Source organism: Lycium ferocissimum, chromosome 6 (genome assembly GCF_029784015.1).
Source record: "Lycium ferocissimum isolate CSIRO_LF1 chromosome 6, AGI_CSIRO_Lferr_CH_V1, whole genome shotgun sequence".
Classification (NCBI taxonomy): Eukaryota; Viridiplantae; Streptophyta; class Magnoliopsida; order Solanales; family Solanaceae; genus Lycium; species Lycium ferocissimum.
The window spans coordinates 1,219,188-1,238,102 of NC_081347.1; the positions used below are offsets into that span (position 1 = coordinate 1,219,188).

The window sequence follows — 18,915 nt, forward strand, 5'->3', positions numbered from 1 at the left end:
CCATGCCTTTCACTAGAGTGGTTATGTGAAGTCCTTTTCACATTTTTTTTGGGCGGATTGCCCTTCTTTTGGGGTGGTCTTTAAATTTTGTCTCTCGTATTTGTAGTCTTTAAATTTTGCCCCTCATATTTGTGGTCTTTAAGTTTTGCCCTTCGCTTGAAAAGGTGGGTGAATACCTGAGGTTCTGGGTTCGAACCTCCGCTCAGGCATAAATAAATTTTAAAAAAATCGCAAAGCAAGACTTGCGTCGCGTGTATGTAGGACCCGGCATACACTTCTTAAGGAATAACTAAAGTTATGCCGGACCCAGCATAACTATAAGTTCCGCCTTATAAGGCAAAGTTTTATGGCTTAAGGAAAAATTCCGCCTTATAAGGCAAAGTTTATGCCTTAAGGAAAAATTCCGCTTAGGGGCAGACTTTTAGTTAAGAGGGGCATACTTTTAGTTATGCCTTAACTAAAAGTCTGTACATGCGCATAAAAAAGTATGCCCATGGGCGTGAACTTTTTCATGGCATAACTAAAAGTTTGCCTTATAAAGACAAAAATCCCCCATGCCAGGAAAAGTTATGCGCGGGGATATACTTAGTTATACCTAATCCAAAAGTCCGCCTATAAGGCATAACTAAACTATGTCTCTGAGGAAAAGTTCCACGTATGGGCGGACTTTTAGTTGGATTAACTAAAAAGTACGCCTATAAGGCATAAGTATCGCATTTCCGACATAACTTTGGTTATTCTTATAGTGTATGCCGGTCCGGCATACACGAGACCCAAGCCTTGCCTTGGCTTTTTTTTTTTTTTTTTTAATTTATGCACCGGTGTAGGGTTCGAACCCAAAACTCTCATGATTTCGCCCGAAGCTCGGTTCTGTGTGCTAATGGCAAAAATTAAAGACCGGCGATTTGAGGGGCAAAATTTAAAGCACACTGCAAAAGCTAAGGCAATCCCGGTCGTCCCTCCTTTTCGTATAGGGAAATCTACATGGTGTAGCTAACACTGGACATTATTTTTATCTAGTAGCTATACTTTAATTTATTTACGCCTCGTAGCTAAAAGGTGTATATCAATTACACTACATAACTAAAATATACAAATAGGTTAAAATAAAAAAAGCAACCCCTGTATCCACATTTTTCTCTCTCCTCCCTCCCTTTTCTTTCCTTTCCCTTTCTTTCAAAGCTTTCTCCGTATGAACAGGACTCTTCGTTCCCTACTTCTTCTTCGTCTTGTTGCTCGTATTCTTCATATAAATTAAGTTCAGATCTCTGAGTAGTTCTCAGATCGGAGTGTAATGGTGTTGTTGTGGCTCAAATCTACCCCGCGGTGATGGGAGTGAAAGTGGTGGTGATTTTTTTAATTTTCTAGTTGTTTTGTTGTTTTCAGCAAGCATGGTCGGTATTTTCTCGCCACAGTAATATATCGATCGGTCGATTTTCCGTGTGCGATTTGGAAAATAGTGTTTCTTCTATGAGTGTATTCATTATTTTTTTAGCATACAATCCAGTGTATTAATAATTTTTTAGCATACGATCCAGTGTTTGGGGTGAATTTTATTTCTTGTATTCCGTATTTGAGTGTATTCATTAATTTTTAGTGCAAAAATGTGTTTGGGGTGTATTTTTTTTTCTTGTATTTTGAAGGATATTTTTTTGTATACGACTAATTTTAAATATAATAAAGTGAATACAGTGTAAAAGTAGCTACAAATGAATAAAGTTGAGTTGAATACATTTGACTTGGATTAAAATTAGTTGAATACATCTAACTAGTGAATACATCTAATTTGACTTGAATACGGTGAAATTTAACTTGACTATATCAAAATCTCGATGCACGTCCAAATATTTGAATACAATGTAGATGAAATTTTAAATTTTGTAACACCTTTGTAATTTAAAAAATGGAATACCATCTATATATTCTTGTATTTAAATGGTTATATATATACTACTTTGTTAAATGAATACATCACAGATAATGAAAATGGAATTTATGCCTAAAAAATAACCTTGAAAGAAACAACAATATGTAAGGTCGTTTCAATATTAAGTTTCTGAAACAATATGTCCAAAATGAAAAAATGTCCAACAAACAAAAGTCGCAACCAACTATGCTACTATTCAACATGAAAATCAAAAACCCAAAATATGGATAGTCCTTTATTTGAAGAATTTGATTGGGTTTGATAAAAAAAAGTGAATCTTATTTGAAATTGGAGGAAAGTAATAATGAATAATGGCGTGTATTTAATATAACATGGGCTAGAAGGAGGCCCGAGTATATCAATGGGCCGGTTCAGTTAGTTAAAGTAGGAGTAAATTTTCTATAATAAAAGTGTACAAATAGTCGATATAGTCGATTTTGGGACCTCTATTTACGGCATAGCCGAGTTTTATAAACTTTTGCAAGTTTAACAACATCAAATCTAACTTCAGACATACATAATTAAAGTTGATAAAATTTGCGCTTGAAGTTACCAACTTCTGACTTAGATGATTGAAGTTTGGCCCAATTAAACCTCAAACATTTATATATGAAGTTGTAATTGTTTGATTTTGATATATATTACCAAACTTAAGGTATTTATGCATGAAACTTCAGACATATGTTATTGAACTTCTAGGACTTGTGACAGAACTTATATAATTATGTATGATTGTATGAATCACGAGGTTGATGCTATTACTCTTTGCTTGTATTTTTTTTTTTTTACTGCACAAAATAAGCTACTAAGAGAAGAAATATTATAGTTTATGATCGTGACACATTCAATATTTTAATTCTCTACGGTGTTTTTATGTAATTGAATCAATATGATTTTCCATTTATGCCGAAATATTTTTTGATAAAAGCACAATAAAATTCAAAAAATAAACACTAACAATTCTAGTCCTACTAATTATTTACATGAATTATTGTTTTTATCGAATACCAAACATAAGGTACAAATAATAGATCTCTTATGCCTAATTTTAATTCTGGTTTCCCCACAAGTTGGTCATGTCCTTGACTTCATTATTTGAAGCATATGATTAGCTCAATGTTATTTCGTATAATTAGTTTAGTGATAATAAGGTTTAAGTTTTAAAAAATGGAACTGTAATTCACAAGTTTATTTGACCAGTGAATTCGATATTATTTATTTATATCAACCTTGCTATTACGGGAAATTGTTGAAACTTTCCTTAATTAAATTACTACTACATGTAAAGGAGGATTCCAAATTTTTGTAGTCCTCACATCATTTTGAGCAATGAGGTTGCTACATGTGGTTGTTGCTTTTTGCTTTGGTACATATATTTTTTTTTTCTCATTCATTTTCTTGTGATCATTTCCACTTGGGACTTTGTAATTGGACTAGATTGACACCATATATAGTAACTTTTTTGTGGATATCTTTTTGTCCCTTATTAGATTACTCCTTCCGTTCGTTTCTTTTTACTTGTTCCTTATACAAAACATAAATTTTTATTTGTCTATTTTAGCAAATCACGAAAGATTTATTAATTTCTTCCTATACTACTCTTATCATTAAGTAACTACATAAGTATTATTCGTTAGGTCTCAAATTATCTGTCGTGGTTACTAAAAATAGTTATCTCAAATTATTTATCATTTTAGAAGTTCAAGGCACAATTAACTATTTTTCCTCATTTTACCCTTAGTAGAATTTTGTCATGAATAAAGATGACACATTAATAGATAAACATCCAATGGAGAAAGGTTATAGCTTAGACATAGCTAAGGGTAAAGTAGTCAAATAACCCTTTTAATTATAATTTCTTAAGGGGCTTGTAAAACTAAAAAACAATAGATTAATATCGAATCTTGTGTCCCTTTGTATTTGCTAATTATCCTTCCAAACTTCCTTCATCATGAATAATTTATTCTTTAAAAATTATTCAATTATGTGACTAATTTTTTTTTATAATTATGAAGATTTTCCAACAAAACATGATTAACGTGTTACTAGATTAAATTAATTATGCAATCGAAAAATATGACATAAATTGAGTATTTTTAAATTAAATTTACTACGTTTGTATCATGAATTCACATGGAACTAGTATGTAAATTATGGGAATAAAAGTCGTCTTCTATAAAGAGCAATTTACCTTTTAAATGTGAGTTTTGGCCTAAATCCAAATTAATCGAGCCTCAAAACGTACCAGATATGGGGTGAGAAACCAATAAAATAAAAGAGATGTAACTATTAATGTTTCATATGGAACAATTTATTTGTGTTCCACGTTGTCCATTGAATACAGTAGTAAAATATCAGGAGAAGTTAAGTTATAGTAACAATCATTTAAAATAATGACAAAAAAGTAATTAATCTTAGTTGCAACAAGATCCAGCTGTCAGCATAAACAGATGGAAAACACAATAATTATCAAAAGCAACTTCTTCTTCTTACGGATAAACATACTAATATATATATATCTAACTAAATGACACGGTAACTAGAGATGGATTCTAAATTTTAACTTAATGGTTCGATCTTTAAGATTCTTAGCACTAACACACTGTATTTTAAAATCATGGGATTGAATCTCATATTTGTTGAAATTTTAACCACTTTTTATATATATTATGATTCGCGTAAAATTTTGGATTCGGCTAAACTCGTTGTCTAAACTTATTACACTTGGGAATCAAGATGTGCTTATACTAATTTCAGTTACCTTAAAGAAAACAAAATATTATCATCCACTTGTTAGTCATAAAATTTGTAAGTGATTGAAATAACTTAACAAATTGAAAATTTTAGGATAAAGTAGTATATTATGCTTCTTTAGGTACTCACTGAATCCGTAATCAATTAGTGGAGTACATATTTTTGGTAAAAATTACATATACGTCCCCAAAATATTTTAATTTCATATTCTGTTATACTTTGATGCTATTCATCAAGCAGATTTTCTCGTATTTGTTCATGACTATAACATAGCTTCAACATAAATTAGTTAGATTTTAGGTGTCAAAATCCTTGCTGAAAGGAAATGCTACTCAGGGATGAAAAAAGAAAGCTGGTGCCTCGTCAGAAATTGAAGGGATGTGGCGCAACTTGGTAGCGCGTTAGCTCGAACCTCTTTTTCAGTCGCCCTCTCACTTTGTTCGAGCTGAATGAAATATTTCGAGAAAATGATCCAAATGTACTCCCTTATTTAATAATTTCCTCTTCATCTTTTAACATGTCTTTTTGTTTAAGTCGTTGGTTGGATAATTTATCGTATGATAAGTCAACCTTATATCATTAAAAAAAATAAAAAGAGCGCGCATTACTCCATTAATCAATTCAAAGGCCCTATTACCCCCCTAAACTTATTTAAAAGACTTAATTACCCCCCCTAAAATTGATGTGGCAAAGATCAGTGTGTTTAGTCCAATTGAAAACATAAAAAGGGTTTAATTTTTTTTCTTCTAATTTCTTAAAAATTTAAAAATAAATCTAGTCTTCCACATTTAGTTTTAAAAAACGGGTTTTCCACATGTTAAGAAAATAATTAATTTTTTCAAAATTTTATAAAATTCAGCTTTTTTTTTCACATTTTGGCAAAAAGAAAAACATTTTCCGGATTTTATTTGAAAAATAAAAGTGTCCTAAGAAAATGAAATCAAGATTTTTTAAGACATTTTAAAAAAATAATCAAGTTTTCCATATTTTTAACAAATCCATTTTTCCATATTTAAAAAAAATCATTTTTCAGTTTTTTTTTCTTTTTTCAAAAACGGGTTTTAAAAAAAAAAAAAAAAAAAACAAATTTTCAATTTTTTTTAAAAAAGGGTTTTAAAAATCCTTTTTTTTAAAAGAAAATTCAGTTTTTTAATCCATGTGTTTTAGTTTTTTTTTTTTTTTTTTTTTAAATGGGTTTAAAAAAAAATCAAATTTTCAAATTAAAAAAAAAAAAAAAAAGACGGGTTTAAAACTCATTTTTTTTTAATGAAAATTCGATTTTTATTTTTATTTTAAAAAAAAAAATTGACACGTGTTTGAAAAATTAAAAAAAAAGAAAACAAATAAATACACATGTGGCAGAGTGTATGTCACTCTCCCATATGAGAGTGGGCATCAGCGTTTAGGGGGGGTAATTATTCCGTTTTAAATAAGTTTAGGGGTAATAGGACCCTGGGAAAGGTAAGGTGTGTCGTAGCAAATTAGGGTATAGTTCAGGGGGGTAACGGTGCCTTATCCCTAAAAAAAATAAAAAGTACTACATTACTCCATTAATCAATTCAAAAGTTTGACACGTTAAAAGACTTAATTTCAAATTCAGAAATCACTAGTCCAATTGCTTGGTTTAATCTAATTTGTAAATGATCACGTTTGATTTAACGGAAAAGGGTCAAATATACCCATGTACTATCAGAAAAGGGTTAAATATACCCCTCGTTATACTTTGAGTTCAAATATACCCTTCCCGTTATACTATGAGTTCAAATATAACATGTTGCGAAATATTATAAAATTTCTCTGATAGTGAGATATATAACGGACAGCTGACAGGCTAGGTGAGGTGGGGCGTCGCGTGACATCTTGCTCATACTTATTTAATTTACCCCTCTTTTCATATTTTCCCCTTAACCATCGTGTCTCCTCCTCCACAACCCATTTATCTTTGCTTGCTCGAACACATGAAAATATTGCAACATCCTTTTCATGTCCCTGTAACAAAGTGAGATTATTTCTCTCTAACCAAATACAGAGGAGAAGGTGCATCAAGCCATCAAGTATGATGACCCTCACAGAACCAAAAACAGGAATCTCATTTAGCACAAACCAAGTGCCAAATGATGCAGGAAATCTGTCAGAAAAATCAAAGGATTACCTGGAAACCGTCAACAGTATTGGCATGCCATGTGGCAAAGGTCGTGGAGGGGAGGAGATGGTGGTGTGGTGGTGCTAATGGTGGCAAAGGTTATGGAGGGGAGGAAATGGTAGTGGTGGAAGAAGAAGGGGAAGAGAGGGGTAAATGGGTTGGAGTGATGAGGTGGCATGTCATGTGGTGTCCACCTCACCGAAATGTCAGTGTCACGTCATATCTCATGTCCACCATGGACAATTTTAATGGAAGAGGGATATATTTGGACTCAAAGTATAACAGAGGGGTATATTTGAACCCAAAGTATGACGGGAAGCGTATATTTGGACCCAAAGTATAAGGAAGGGTATATTTAACTCTTTTCTGATAGTACAGGGGTATACTTGACACTTTCCCGTTGATTTAATAATCTGTTAAGACAAAATTAATATTTTTTCTCGTACTATTATTAGTACAATTTGTGTCTTTTTCCAAAGAGTCTATTTACTTAACAAACTAGGACCTACAGTGGCAATGACTAATTTGCTACCGACACAAAAATTAAATAGAGAAACAATTATAAGGACATAAAAATGAATACTTTACTGCATAAACAGTTAATCAATTAATATATATATAAAAAAAAAAAAAAATATATATATATATATATATATATATATATATATATATATATATATATATATATATTTGAGCTATACTGACAATCTTCCACCTAAACGCACTTACAAAAGAAATGAAATAATACAGTATATGATATGAAATAAAATAAGTTGTTTAGCAACCTCCTAGATTTGGAAAAAGACAGCACATGTTGTACTGCAATTTATAGACAGGGACACACATGTCAATATCTTAATCACAGGCCCATCTTTGTATTTTCAAACCCTATTTTATTAGCAACTACTTAATATACTACTCCTACAATGTAAAGCATGCATGAGGTGAATATACCATATTTAGGTTAAATGCACTTCTCTAATCATATACTATGATTTATTTTATCACAATGTTAAGAAATTGCATATATTGAGATGAGTTTCGACAATGCCCAATATTCGAACTTCAAATATGGTTCTATATCCAAATTTTGAATTTCAAACTTTTTGATCAAAGAACTAGAGATATTTACATTCCTATACATACGTTGCTCAAAGGTTCTCCATGTCGAAAATTTAAATTTAAGAAAGAGGATTTTAATCATTTCAATCCATCATAATCACTCTGTATTTAATTATAGGCACGATAACTGAGATATTGAAGTTGCTCCTTTTTATAATCTCATAATAAGAAAAGATGCTTTCATGCTCTAACGCCCAAACTAAATATAGATGGAACAGTTTCATGACGTTCTAAACCCAATTCATGTATTGTTTTAACGCGCGAACAAACCAAATCTTTAAATATACTAAAGTTCGAGGGCGAATCTCAGATTTTGAGGTTGCAAACCTTTCTGTCAATAGAAGCTCTTGGAAATAAGTAAATGTTATATCTGGAGTAACTTTTATTCGTTGAGCCACTATTAATCTTTTATAATTATAAAAATAGAGATAAGGGTCAAAAACACATCTTAACTATCACTTTTTTATTTGAGTTTACCTAAACTATCATAAGGTTGAGAAAACTACCTAAACTATCACTATCTAGTTTGCAAAACACACCTGAACTAAATGTGTAAACTCACTCTCCAAAAGGGAAGTGAAGCTAAAATTTTCTCAAAAAAATTGTCCACATGGCATAAGTAATGCTATGGTGGCACCTACATAGAAATTAAAAAATAATTTTTTGTTATAAAAAAACTGTATATTTTTAAAAAAATATGAAAATAATAATAGTTTTTGTAAAAAAATATCAAAAAATTAGAAAAAAATGATTTAAAAAATGGAATAGTTGATTTTTTTTTTAAATGTGATTTTCTTATTTTTTTTTAAAAAAAATAACCTTTCCATTTTTTAAACCATTTTTTTTATTTTCTATAATTTTTGATATTTTTTTTACAAATTTATTATTTTTCAGTTTGTTTTTTAAAACAAATAGTTTTTTTTTTTAATTTTCATGTAGGTGCCATTGTGGCACCTCTCTATAGCCACCATTCATATTTATCTTTTTTCTCATTTTTTTGACTTTTTTCCTATTTTTTCCTATTTATATGATATATTAAAAATAGGAAATTCATTTCTTAATTAATTACATGCTATTAATTACTCATCTTTTTTTTTTTTTTTTCAGTTTACAAAGCCCAAAAGTCACTGCTATTACTTTTGCAATTAGTGATAGTCACTGCTACAATTAATTTTGCAATTAGTGATCAATTATGCACTAAAATAAAACTACATAAAACGTTGAAATATGATCTAAGAATATGGGCACAATCAACAACACTAAGAATGTCCCTCCCTTTTCTTTCTGCAGAGGTAATTTTCAGTTCATTGTTGTTTGAATTTTAACGTGCACAATCTTGAGATTTTGTATATTTTCTAGGAGGTTTTTGTTTTTCTTTTGATGTCTAATAATGGTGGTTAAATAATTTATTCATGTAATATGTTCAAGTGGTCGGGAGAATAACAAAATTAATTATTGCTTATACTTTGGCTAATTTTAAAAAATAATTAACTTCGTAAAATCGGCCTCTCTCATTTCTATCTTCGCATAAATGGGTGAAAGGATACAACAACCACAATTCACACCAGTAGTCATGTTCATATTCGTTTTCTACGTCATAATGCTGATATGTATAATTTTCAATAAAATACTATATATGATATCGATTTTGGAGTTGATTCTCAAATGAGTTCTAGCATATTATACATTGAATTAACTTGATTTACTAACCATGAGAGGTTAATTTGATATCAACTAAAATGTGATTTTGCTTTTCTGTTTTTGTTTATCGTCATTGATTGTGATTTGAATCCGACTATAGTTTTCGTTTGTAAGTATTTTTTTTGCCAGCTTGATTAGGTCCCGGAAATGTATTTCAATATCTTTTTATACCTCTTCATGTTCTTTACATTATTCTAAGGATTATCGTTTCTTTCTTTTTCCCGTTCTCCTATAATTGTTTAGTATATGTTGATACTATAGTAATATGTAGTTGTTTATATCGATGGGTTGGTTCTTTTCAAATTCCTATCAGTTTATCCTTTAATTAGTTCATTTATTTTCATATCCTCCTTTGTTAGGTATACATTATACTGGACTGATTCGAGAACTGTCGAAAAAGACAAGAGAAATCATTTTCAGGGACGCGGTTCATTAGTTTCTTTTTAATTTTATTCCTAAAATTGGCCTCTCTCATTTCTATCTTCGCATAAATGGGTGAAAGGATGCAACAACCACACTTCACATCAATAATCATGTTCAGGTTCGTTTTCTACGTCATAATGCTCACATGTATATTTTTTAATAAAATAATATATATGATATCGATTTTGGAGCTGATTCTCAAATGAGTTCTAGCATATTATACATTGAATTAACTTGCTTTACCAACCATGAGAGGTTAATTTTATATCAGCTAAAATGTGATTTTGCTTTTCTGTTTTTGTTTATCGTCATTGATTGTGATTTGGATCCCACTACAAACGTTTGTAAATATTTTTTTTGCTAGCTTGATTGGGTCCCGAAAATGTATTTCAATATCTTTTTATACCTCTTCATGTTCTTTACATTATTCTATGAATTATCGTTTCTTTCTTTTTCCCTTTCTCCTATAATTGTTTAGTATATGTTGATACTATTGTAATGCGTAGTTGTTTAAATCGATGGGTTGGTTCTTTTCAAATTCCTATCAGTTTATCCTTTAATTAGTTCATTTATTTTCATATCCTCCTTTGTTAGGTATACGTTATACTGGACTGATTCGAGAACTGTTGAAAAAGACAAGAAAAATCATTTTCGGGGACGCGGTTCATTAGGCAGAAATAATGAAAGAAGGGAGGATCTTCAATGAGATTCAAACCCTATCGAGGCAAGTGAAATTGTAAGTTGCAAAGGTACAAATTCATTATTCCGCTCTTTCTGTCTTCCTCATCAATTGCAAAGTGCATAGGGCAAACTGCCAAAACATTTATGGCCACCTTAATAAAAGGGTGTTTGGGATGGCTTATTGTAAGTGTTTTTTTTGGCTTTAAGCTTTTTTCTAAATACTTTTTATGGTGTTATATTTTTCCATTTAGCTTCTTTCAGGGATTTATTCATTAATTTTAAGGTTCAAATTTAAAATCTTTAATTTATTATGAAAAAACTATCTCATCGCATACTTCAGTAATGATTTTTGCTTACAAAGTACGAATATATAACATTTGTAGTTAACTTAGAGTCACCTTTGTTATTTTTTGTCTTATACCAAACTACCATTATATATTTGTAGTTCTTTCTTCTTTTGATAAGTATGATATTTATAATTTTTATGTACTTTATTGATTTTATATATTTCGAAACATTTATTGCGTGAAAAAAAAAAGAAAAAGAAATATACATAGTCTCTTCATGCCCTTTTATTCTTTTAAAATATATTTAACATTGCTGATTGTTGTAACTCTAGAGTTATTTGTGGACAATCATATAACTTATTGAGGAGTATATGCTATTCTTGGAAAATTTTAGTAAGCTTTAATTAAGAGAAACAAATAAATAATTATTTTCATTTTTAATTTGTTATTTCAGATACACGTACAATAAAATCATTAAATTTTATAGACATTCGAATATCCAATCATTTAGAGATTTTAAAATGGTTGGAGAATTTGAGATGTGGATAATTTTCACTTTCTTATACTTTTATTCTTGCACCTTCTAAGAACATACACAGTTTTAATGTTGATGCAAGATTTTTTGATTTTTTTTGTTTTACAAACTCTCTCCCCACCAAAATCATTTTGTAAAGAATAAAAAAAAGAACATTGAAATTACGATAAAATTTGTAGATACTATCTTCATTTTTAAAGGCTCTATTTGTTAAAAATGCAAATAAAATACATATTTGTTAACATAATCTAATGAAGACGAGTTTTTTTATATATCCGTGCCGCACGGATTTATGTACTAGTTTTTATATAAAATGAAGTGTGTAGATCACATACCATTCAAAAATAATTTGAGGTTTATTTTATAAATAAAATAGTGATAATTTAGGTTGTTTTCTCAATTTTCTGATAGTTTAGATATGAAGTTTAAAAAAAAAAAAGTGATAGTTGAAGTGTATTTTTGACCCTTTGTCTCCTATATATATATATATATATTTTTTTTTTTTTTTTTTTTTTTTGTCTTTCAGCCCGCACTCTCCACTCTCCACTCTCCGCTCTCCATTTCTATCACCTTCTTTTTCTTCACTCCAAAAGCTAACACTCTCTTTCTGCAAGCTTCACTTTGCAGATGGGTTCTCGAACCGGGTCACACCAGCTGAGCAACGGCTTAATAGTCTCGGGCCGACCTGAGCAGCACAAGGAACGACAACCCACAGTTGCATCTCGTGCCGTTCCTTACACTGGCGGCGACGTCAAGAAGTCCGGCGAGCTTGGAAAAATGTACGGTATCGATTTCTCAAGTAGTGGGGAGCATCTTCCAAGACCATCATCTTCTAGACAGCACAGTAACAGTGGATCAGTCAGATCCGGGCCGAATTCGGGTCAAATCGGCCCAATTCCCAAGAAATCATCTTCGTCTAATTCCGGTCCGATGACTCCAATTCAACCAACCGGTCTAATTACCTCCGGTCCATTGAGTTCCACCACCGGTCGACGGTCCGGTCAGCTCGAACCGGCTGGTTCGTTTAAAAAAGTTGTCTACGGTTCGGCTGTGACCGGTTTGAGTGATGATATAAAGATGGGTTTCAAGGTTTCTAGAGTGGTAATGTGGGTTTTACTTGGGGTGCTGTTAATGGCTTTAATGGCAGGTGCTTTTGTAATGGTAGCGGTTAAAAAATGGGTAATTTTGGCGGGTGTTGGTGGAGTTTTAGTTCCAATTATGGTGATTTTACTGTGGAATTATGCGTATAAGGAACGAGGCTTGGTGGGGTTTCTAAGAAGATATCCTGATGCTGAGCTTAGAGGTGCTGTTGATGGACAGTATGTGAAGGTTACTGGGGTAATTTCACACTCATATGTCAATTTCTATATTACTTTAAAACATAAAATAATATTATCCCGATGTTTCGGTTTGCTTGTTTGTTTTTGACTTGACACAGATTTTTTTTTTTTTTTTGGAATTATGTGGTCTTAAACTAAAGATATGTAGAATGTGCCAAAATGCTCTTTACTCTTATAGTCTTAAACATGCCTTGTGGCATGTGGCAAAGCTGGGATTAAAGAGTTGCCAAAAAAAGAGAGACATTTTTTTTGAAACAGACTAAAAAGGAAAGTAAGACAAACAAAATTGAAACAGATACATATTAGATTGGAACATACAAACTTCAATAATATTATTTTATTTTGTGAAATTTGTACTCCATTTGTTTTAATTTTTTTTGTCTTAGTTTTGACTAGGATGGAGTTTAAGAAAATAAAGAAAACTCTTGAATCTCGTGGTCTTAAATATATCATGTAGGATGTTGGGTGTAAAGAGATACTAGAGAAAGTGATATTTTTTTGAAACAGACAAAAAACGAAAGTAAGAAAAACAAATTGAAACAAAGGGAGTATCTGGTTTTGTTAAATTAGGTTTGGTGATGTTGAAATGTGCAATTTCTTATTAGATGTTGTTCATGATTTTGTCATTAGGTGGTAGTTATGGTTGTTTAGTAGGATGGATGTTTTGATGATAGTTTTAAGATTGTCATTGACCATATTGTCCTTGGGTTTTTTTTTGTTAAGCTTTAATTTGAGTTGGAAAAAGAATTTAACATATTTATTTTGCATGAAGTCACCTAAGTTATGCTTAAGGAAGGGTTAAAGCATATAGCTTTATCCGGTGTCTTAGTCTTGCAAATTGTTGGCCGCAGAGTACTGATTCGAAGTTACTCGATTCTTAGTGTGGAATAGTTGTTTTAAAAAGGAGAGTAAATGGAAAAGTGTACTTATCCGTGAGTAAGAAGGTGAGGGGGGAAGGGAAGGAAAGGAAAGAAAAAAGGGAAGGAAAGGAAAGAAAAAAGGGAAGGAAAATATAATATGATAAGTGGATATATACTGGATGCTGATGTGTATACAATATATATATATATATATATATATATATATATATACTCTCGATACAGTTTTAGTAGACTGTTAGTTATATATAAAGAAGACATATGATGAACAGGAATAAGAGGGTTAGAACTTAGAACTACCTTTTTGATATCTTGTTTTCTTTCCTACTTATTAACAAGAGAAATACCTCTTATCTTCTAAGTTTATTTGTCCCGCCCTTTCCTTTCTTTTTGTGTTTTCTTTTGACACTAGAAAATAAGTACTGCTTTTCGTGGCCTTCCTTAAATTGTATGTAGCATTCAGGTACTGATCTAAATATTAACTTTTACGAATCATAGTTTTAGATAATGCCACGAGTACTTCAGATATCTTTTCAACTTATGTGTATCACACGCGAAAGGAACATTACTAAAAATAATTCTTGATCCTTACTTTTATAATATCATCTATAGAAAGATTGTCATAATGATTTCTAAAAATATTCATCATGCAAATCTCGAGATTTGCCGAAGGTAGGAGCCAATCTTAAAAAAGTAACTGGCAATAGGAACCAACTAATATTTAAGCGTAACCGGCAATAGGAACCAACTAATATTTAAGCAAAATCTGAGTTTTTGTGTTGATACTTATTCTGGAGCCTTTTTGTTTCAATTATGACCAACTGAGGTCTAAATGACAACTGTAATTGTAGTTTTATGTTTTCAAGTAATAGCTTAAGGCGGTTGTGTATTGTGTAGTATAGAATACATCTCTGCACATCCTTTATCACTTTACTATAGGGAACCTATGGAGTTGTCTAATAAAAGTACATCCTGCCTCTCATTAGTCAGACTATACAATACTTTTTTACACATCCTTTAGCACTTTGCTATAAGGAACTTATATAACTATTAGAAGTGCATCCTATAGAATACATTTTACGCATATTCTAGCACTTTGATATAAGGGATGCATACAGTCTTATAAATCCATTCTGCCTGTCATTAGTCAGACTTTAAGAAAGCCTTTCCCCTTTTAATGATTTCCTCCCTTATTATCACAATGTTAATAATTTTGATTGGCCAATATCTTTTCTTCCCATTTTCAGCTGTTAGTTGAATCTGAACATTTGTGGAGTTCTTCCATTAATTTCGTTAGAAAGGGAAGACGTAACATATTGAATTAGAAGGGAAGTGTTCTATTTTGATTGATTCTTATGCCAATAGATAACTAATGCCCTGATGTTGTTAGGGCCATACATTTTAAAGTCTTTCTCATGTTAATTGATCAAATTTGTAACATAGCGACAATTGATGTTTAATTGTCAGAGTGTCCAATTGCAATACATCTATTCCTCTCTTATCCACTTTCTGATCTCAAGATTAAATTAAATAAAATTCAAATTTAAGTACATTTGAATTCACATGAAAAGTGAACTTGGAAGCGAGTATTTGAGTTTGTTATTATAGGCAAGCTTGAAAGATTAATTCTTTTACTCCCGAATCTAGGTTCTTTTGGTAAGAAGGCAAGTTTGAAAGGGAAATCATTTACTGATGTAAAACTATGATGTATAATTTAAGTTCTCATTTCACAATAACCTGATAGAATGAACAAATAGGTCTTATTATTGCATTTCTATAATCCCCTCATGTAGTGGTTTTCCGAAATGCACATTTATCAAATACGATCCAGCCTTTCCACAAAAAGGAAAAAAAAAAAAAAAAGAATCATCCGAAACAGTCATACCAAAAGAGTGGAGAACTATTTTTTCTTTGTATGAACGAAGTAAAGAGGGTGTCAAAGTTAGCTTTTCATGTGGTAATCCAATTATTGTACAACATTTGTGTATCTTATAGTGTTTGAGTAAAATCTACATACATATTTATCCTCAAACTTTTCCCATTTCTACGGTATTAAATTATTGTTGCATTAAGAGAATCAGTTTTCTTGGACTTCATCTTTGAGTCGCTATGGAAACCATACCCTCATGAATTGCAAATAATGTTGGAAAGGGAAACTTCATTATAAGCTTTATTTAAGTCATGTAACACCTTTATTCTAAGCTGGTGGGAGAGGTAGCAAATACCAGGTGTAGTTTTCAAGGTGTAAGCTAATCTTCTGTTGAAATCATGTTAATTTTTTAAATCATTAAGTATAAATTAACTGTGTTTTAATATTTGGAGTGTGATAGAGTTGATGACACCTGCTTGAATTCTATTCTTTCTTTGGAATTTAGATGGAAATTTATTAATTCTTGTGAACCTTTAGTGGTGAGAACTTTTAGACCATATCAGACCCTAGTAACTTCTAAAGGTGGAGAAGATCGCACTGTAGTTTGTTTTGCTTGTAATGTTCCTTTTAGGGTGTCAATTTAGTTTTTGCCTGAATGCAAATAGTAACTGTATATTTTGTTTTGCTTATGGTGTAGATGGAACACGTAACTGAATGAAACAGTTCTATAACATTAGATTCCGTACAAGATTAGATGGGGAACACTTTTGTTGGTTGTTATTTTGCTATATTATACAGCCGTAATAGCACATCCTTTGGTGCTATTCTAATATAAATAATTACTTTAGCTTCTCCCAGGCGTAAAAATGAATGCACGCAGAAAGTTTACCATTATGCTACCGGATCAAAATTTTACCATTAAACTACTAATGAATTCCTTGTAGTCCTATTCGTGGAAAGTATTTATTGAGAACAGAAAATTTCATCCATGCTGAGGAGCCCGCGGAAACAAACCATAATGTATTTAACTTTTGTTCTGAATTGTCGTAGTGTGCTTCCATTAAAATCTTGTATTCCAGATTCGGCAAACTTCCAAGGATGTTATTTAGGGAGTAATATAATTTACTTTTTTGTAGGTTGTCACCTGCGGCAGTATCCCTCTTGAAACTTCTTTTCAGCGGATACCAAGATGTGTATATGCTTCTACAGAATTGCACGAATATAAAGGTTGGGTTGGAAAATCTGCACATCCTAGACACCGTTGCTTTTCTTGGGGACGCAGGCATTCAGAGGTTGGTTTGCATATCAACTATTTGAGTAATTCTGGATTTGGTCCCAGTACTCAGTATCAATATAGTTAATGTTGATACTTGTATTATTTCATCCTCGTCAGAAGTTTATACAAATGCTTCCAAGAGGTTATCGGGTACTTGTGCTGTTGGGAGGTAGCAGGTACCCGAAATAGTCGAGGTGCCATAAGCTGTGGTGTCATTAAAAAAAAAAAAATTACATGGGAACTTGAAGTAAGTTACATTAAGCTTCAAGCTGAAATTTTGGAATTCTGGGCAGATAAGGCCATGGACTATCTATGCTCAAGGTGCGAGTTCATAGAGTCAAAAGGTCTTGTAACCAACATCATATGCCAATTTCTAGGCTTAAGTTATCTGAAATTTCTAGACTTCTACTGGTCAGATTTCGCTAAAGCTAGTCCTGTTACTATTTCAGATATAAAACTTTCTGATACACAAAAATTTGTACTATTAACTCCTATAGGTCATAACGAGTGGTGACAATTGATACTTGCCCCGCATCCGAGGATTATGTACTGGTCATGACTCCAAAAATTACGTCTAATGAGTAACTTATATATGTTGCTGATTTCTGTATGTCTCTTGGTAACAGAAATATGTTGGTGATTTCTATATATCAGACTTCCAGTCTGGATTAAGAGCGCTGGTTAAGGCAGGCTATGGAGCAAAGGTGGCCCCATTTGTAAAACCGACTACAGTTGTTGATATAACAGGGAGTAACAGGGAGTTGTCTCCCAACTTCCTAAGATGGCTTGCTGATCGGAGCCTCTCCAGTGATGAACGTGTAATGCGGCTGAAAGAAGGGTAAGTTGAATTTATTCCGTGAAAAACTTGTATTTATTTCTTACGGATTATGTGCTTCTGTTATCCAACTCGTGAAAGCTTCCCTAGACTAATAGACTGTTTGGCCAAGCTTCTTCGAGGCCAAAAGTGTGTTCTCTTTTTCAAAGTTGAGGTGTTTGGCCTTTTTTTTTTGTATAGTATAAACTTTAGTATTTATTAGTATATTGAGGTAAAAAGTGTTTGAGTAGAAGCAAAAGCTGCGTATATATATATATATATATATATATATATAATAATGTATATATAAGTTTCGTTATAACTTATATATTATAACAAAAGTACTGTTTTGAAAACTTATATATTTTGAGAAAATACATATAGAATTCACTATTCAGTACCAGTTTCTCCCAAAAAAAAAAAAAAAAAATACACATACAATCACTTATTAAAAACTTGGCCAGACACTAATTGACAAACTGCTTCTTCACGCAAAGTACATTTTTGAAAAGGACTTGTAGAAAAGCATTTTTCAAAATAAGTTGATTTTAACAATTTGGTCAAACAAGCTATAAGGTTCTTGCTGATCGCATGAAAATTACAGTTATATCAAAGAAGGGAGCACCGTAAGTGTCATGGGCGTTGTAAGGCGCCAAGACAACTTGCTAATGATTGTTCCACCAGCTGAGCCTATTTCAACAGGCTGTCAATGGACCTGTTGTCTTCTTCCAACGTACGTAGAAGGTCTCATCTTGACCTGTGACGATACTCAGAACGCCGATGTAATTCCTGTATAGGTATACTACTAATTGTGACTACTTCTACGAGATATGACAAAAAAGTGCAACCGATGGCAATCACGAGGCTAGCGAAGTTGCGCCTTGTTTGGTTCCTATGCAAATATGTAAGTGTATGTAAGATTGCATAGCAGAATAGAAACAGGCAAAACTGTTTTCTTGATGTCTCTGAAATTGGTTGTCCTATGTATTTCGATGTTATTATAGCACAGTTCCTAAAGGGAAGAGAAGAAAAAAGGGCCTTCCTCCCTTGAGCAGCTAAGCTTGTAGTATGGTGTAAGATTGCATATCTAGTTTGTTTTTAGCTGCATTATGTATATTACCTGTTATGTTTATATATATGTTCATAGCTTGCTTTATCGTTTCA

At 31.7% G+C, this 18,915-nt stretch overlaps 1 protein-coding gene across 1 annotated transcript; it reads left to right on the forward strand.

Moving 5' to 3' along the window:
- The first annotated feature begins 12,102 nt into the window (after nt 1–12,102).
- LOC132058821 (uncharacterized membrane protein At1g16860-like) lies at nt 12,103–18,915 on the forward strand. Its single transcript, XM_059451186.1, has 4 exons — nt 12,103–12,911; nt 16,798–16,953; nt 17,564–17,775; nt 18,356–18,915. Exons 1-4 carry the CDS (start codon nt 12,201–12,203, stop codon nt 18,546–18,548), a joined length of 1,272 nt encoding a protein of 423 aa, XP_059307169.1. The 5' UTR covers nt 12,103–12,200; the 3' UTR covers nt 18,549–18,915.